Below are 5085 nucleotides of genomic sequence, written 5' to 3'. Positions count from 1 at the left end.
CAGCAGGAACAAATCAAGGCATCTACAACTTAAACAGGAGAGTGTGAAAAGGGGGAGGGGAAATCTGAAACATCTAGCTTTCAGACGGAGATTTGACCAATAGTCCCACATGTATTGCATACTGATGACTGCAGATAATTTTATTTTGTAAAGGTTATTAACCAAAGCTTTAAATTAACTTACTGAGGTAAAACAGATAAAATCTTGGGTAATTTAAAGCAGGCTCCATAATACCATTCCACTTAAAGCAAAGACATTTTGTGCAAAACATACAAAACCTAGATATTTAATGTTGGCAAGCTTTTATTGCTAAAACTGATAAAATGGCTAAAGCTGGTACACAAAAAAACCTGTATTAAAATGGAGATTATTTCAAATCATTTAATATTTCTTATTTTTTTCCTATTTTCAGAAGAAACAGAAAATGTACTACAGAATTTATTAGCAACCTCTTGTGCAGAAACTGATTTGTCTGCAGCCCATTTTTAAGTTCAAAAAATAACTTTATAGTGCTTTTAAGTGTTTTCAAACTTAATCTCCAAGGTACAACATAAAAGCCATCCAAATGTTTTAAAGCATTTATCATGCAAAAGGTATAGAAACAAAACACAGACACATTATGAAGGTCATCAGTCTCTTTTAATGGGGGAACTGTATATTTCAATCTTGTTTAGATTAGTACATCACCAACCAACCACCCAACACAGAAACAAGTGTAAAATATACTTGATCTTGATTCAAGAAAAATGGGTCTCCAATTTCAACTGAGGGCAAAGAAGATGTAGTCCGTATTTTAATAATCCATATTTATTATAAAAATACAACTTTCAGCAAGTCCATATACATTTAACAAGCTTCTGCCCCACAAGCATATTACTAGAAAACCTAAAAATGTGAAGTGTGAACTTCAGTATTTCCCTTAAAGACATTACAAAATTAGAGAAGCTAGGTGTGAAAGAGTATTAATAAGAGCCAAAAGCCTTAAGCTTTAATGAAAAAAAAAATCTAGTAATAACTAGTACATCTGGCAGTTAGTCAACACAATTGCAAAAATATATTTTATTATAAGAGTGAACTGTTGACTATATTGACAGAGGAAGACACACAGTTTCAAGTATGTATTCATCTTAAATATTGACCTTCAGAATTAGATCTTTTAATAACTTGTTTCCTGAGAGGCAAGACCCATTTTTAGAATGCTTACTGACACCACTAAAGAACATTTCTGTTAGTCAAACCAGCTCATATATATATTTTCAATTTTATTGGTAGCATACCAATTGTATAGTCAACTGGTGACATTCTAAGTATCTGGTCAGGGACTAACAGGTTCCTGCAACACACACTAGAGAAAAAAAGTACCTGAGGTAATTATTCATTTTCTAAGAGAAAGGAAAATAGTGCATTCACTCCCCCTCTGGATAGAAAAATCCTAACAAAACACTTCAGAAGTTTAATGTATGTATAGTTAAGATCCTGTGCTACAGAGCATCATTATATATTTTAAGTGATAAACTTAATATATTCTGCCATGCCATAAAATACATACTTGTACTTTTGAAAGAAGTTTGGAGCTTCAAAAAGTTTGGACCACTCTGCCTTACTCAGCAAAATTTCATCTGTGATAGCAAGACCTAAATTATAAAAAAAAATTTAAACTTTTTTTTTAAATACAGTTTAGTACCCCAAGTAAAAACACCTTATTAACTTAGCAAAGGTTACTATGAATTATTTCCCCCCTTCAAATTCAAAGGAATTTATCAACAAGCTTTACATTCTAGTCATACCTTAAGTGGGCAGTAGTTATAAAAATCATATTATTAAAAAGAACCTCAATAAAATACATTTAGAAATGTTAAGTGATCAAGCTGATGATTTAATGTATTTTTGCTTTGCAGCGTAACAGAGCTCAATTTAATCTTTTATGTATGCCACAGTAACTACTCAGTCCAAAGAAGATAGATTTTTTTTCTTTACAGTACTTGAGTCATCTCTTGTGCAAGGCAGCATACAAGGCAAAGAAACGGTGAGACAAAAAGCTACTGCTCTGCCCGAGAGAGCTACTAGTAGTTGCTCTCTGCATCAAGTCTACTCCTTGCTTTGACAACATGTTCTTTTATCTACTATAATTATCGAAGCAGACTACTAGGATAAATCTAGAGGACTCATCTGAGAGCAAGTACATTGTCTTATATTAGGCCCAGAAACACCCATCAAGTGGAATTACTACCCTAATCTTCCATGTGGCAGGACACAATCTAAAGCCACTGAAATAAACAAAAAAAAATATTATACCGTTAATTCTCAGAGCACAAGGCATTGTAATTAATTACCCTCAGTTTCTAACAGTGAAGGACAGATCTGCAGAAGTCTCTACTGAATTTGCAACTTTAAGCCAACATAAGTGTAACAGACCAAGTTCTACCTCCCTCAGAAAAAGTCTCATGTCAAGAAGCTATTTAACACCCTCCCACCTCCCCCCTCACAAAGCATACCTACAATAGAACTATTTTAAATCTGTTTGAATATGTTTATGTAGAGAGCATAAGATAATACTTACCTTGTTTAAATTCCTCAACCATGACCATCCGTGTGGAAACGGACACATTGTAGGTAGAGTTCTGCTGTGGGTATGCTGGTGTAATTATAGGCATAAGATGGTACCTATCACTGGGGTTTACCTATATATAACAACAGCCAATCAGTTTTCTTCAAGCATACACATGAGTTAACAAATTTGGATTTTTCCCTTTACTACAATCGAGTGTTAATTTCTAAAAGATCTTAGTTTGCAGACCAAGTAAATTTACCAATAGTTCAGAGAAAGTTTAGAAAACAAGGATAATGCTTTCAAAGAGGACATTATTTCTGAACCACAGTGATGTGGGAGGGCTGTAACCTGTCAGCACATGAAGATCACGTGGCAGGCATTTCTAAGTCCAGAAATGCCAACTGAACAGAACAATTTCTCTCTTTAATAGAAATTAGCTTGTGATGACGTCAGAACAAGGACACCTTATCACTACATGAGCACCTTCAGAAGAATGACTGTCTTCAGACCTTGCGAAATATATTTTATACTTTATTTTTGTAAGACTACTGAAAATAAAGAGCCAGCTTAAGATAAGAGGCTCTAGGCAACCTGACAGAAGCATCACTTGCGTTATCTTTTATTAAACAGCACACAGGGAAACAAAAAAAGAAGGGACAAAACACACACAGAATACATTTAAAATAGCATTGGAGTAGCAATCTTGTAGATGGTAAATTAAAAATAAACCCCTGTCATTAACTTACCCCACTTCGTTTAGCTACTACAATACAGACAGTTCCCATCACACACTGACCTCAAACCCCCTATCCCAGAAATACCAGTAAGACTCAAGAACACTTTTTCAACTGTCTCACGATACTTAAACATGGACTTCTGTCAACCAGAAAAACAGATGTCAAGTACAAAAAAGCACACAACTCAACCTCTGGTGCTTACACCATTCACCAAAAAGAGTAGTTGAACACTAACTATTCTAAAATTGACAAAACAGCATTGAACACATTCACACTATGCCCTACTGAAACCTCCGAATGTGAACTGTGCATCTGCTGCAAGCTGTTTTATCGACTGCCTGAAGGGCATGAATGTCTAATGTCCGTAGTAAGTGCTACAAAGGTAGAGATTAAATATTGTAAGCAATATACAAAACAACTTAAGATTTCAAGTTACGATCTTCTTTTGTCCAAGATGAAAAGACGTATTACTAGACTTATACAGAACCAAACCTATCCAGCTGTGACTGTTGCACTGAAGTGAATTCAATATAATTGCAAAAATAACAGGTTTAAGTCAGAAGCAAACGGTTTTAAGATAAGCAGGTTTTCAAAAATGCATTACTTTAAGGCATTGATCTTATTATGCTGAATATTTATTAGGATCACTTATTGCAAAAGTTGGGAGTAAAAAGTACATTGTTCAGCAAGTGTGCTTCAAGTGGTCAGTTTACAAAATTAAGCTAACTTTGTTCCACACTCAGGAGAACTAGAGGTTACTTATAAAGAAGACATAATACCAAAATAATAAGTTTAATTAACCCAAAATGAAGTTCACCCAGGATTCTTTAAGCAACTGAATTTATTGTACAGTGTGACTTATAGGGGAAAAAATAATACACTAACCCTTGGGTCCCATACAGGCAAATTAAGATTGCATTCTTCTGGCTGTTTCAATAGCACTGGATTTGGCCATTCCCTGTTCAAAAAGATTGTAGCACTGAATAAGACTATTTGATACAACCACGTATGTTCAACAAACAATACTTTTGAACGCAATCCTTCTTAACTCTGCTTTCAAAAGGTACAGCATCATTTCCTCTGGTCTAATTGGGGTTGCTTAAACAAGCTATATTGCTGAACTACAACGCAGCTGTAATTAGCTTCTCCAGAGCATCAGAACAATGAATTCTCTGTAGTCTTGGAGCTTTCCAACTACTGGTTTAGGTAACTAAACTCCTCTAATTCTTCTTGAAATATACCTATCAGAGAGAAATTCCTCTATGAAGATTGACACTGGGTTCATCTTCAAGATAGCTGTTTCATGGACAAACTACAGAAGAAACAGCCAGCATGATTACAGCATTATAGTATCATTACAAAGCATATGTATCAAAAAAATCCCAATCAAGACAAAAAGAAACCATGCTGAATGAAACACTAAGAATGAAAAGTAATACTTCTATTCTTCAAGTCATCTCTACATCCATGAGTAAAGTTACCTTCCTATAAAGAGTAGAAGTCAGTTAATCGGTTGGTATTCGTATGTTAATGCTCCTATGCTATACACTTAAAATGGACAGCAGTAAGGAACACATTAAACAGAGCTTGCAACCAATTCTCCTCTATTAGTTTTAGCTAGTGTGGCAAGATTTTATTAAACACTAGGTACCTCAAAGATGCTATAAAGCCTATGGATTGAAGACAGGGAAATTGTGAAAATTATCTTCATGTTAAGATGGAAAGACACTATACTTGAAGTAAAGCAACAACTTGGTACATTGATACTTAAAATCAGTAAATGTCTCTCAAAGAATA

General features: G+C 34.5%; 1 protein-coding gene across 1 annotated transcript in view; it reads right to left on the bottom strand.

The window, feature by feature from the left end:
* The window catches only part of PAPOLA (poly(A) polymerase alpha), a gene marked incomplete at its 5' end in the record, with an annotated part of 35542 nt that overhangs the window by 19035 nt on the left and 11422 nt on the right, over window positions 1–5085 (bottom strand). Inside the window, 3 exons of the mRNA XM_010294765.1 lie at window positions 1550–1634; window positions 2561–2681; window positions 4174–4246. Of these exons, the coding sequence (XP_010293067.1) occupies window positions 1550–1634; window positions 2561–2681; window positions 4174–4246 (279 nt within the window). The remainder of the gene's footprint in view (window positions 1–1549; window positions 1635–2560; window positions 2682–4173; window positions 4247–5085) is intronic.

The sequence above is a fragment of the Phaethon lepturus genome, unplaced genomic scaffold (genome assembly GCF_000687285.1).
Source record: "Phaethon lepturus isolate BGI_N335 unplaced genomic scaffold, ASM68728v1 scaffold8129, whole genome shotgun sequence".
NCBI lineage: Eukaryota > Metazoa > Chordata > Aves > Phaethontiformes > Phaethontidae > Phaethon > Phaethon lepturus.
Note: the sequence above shows the minus strand (reverse complement) of the source record. Positions and strands in the feature narration are given on the sequence as shown.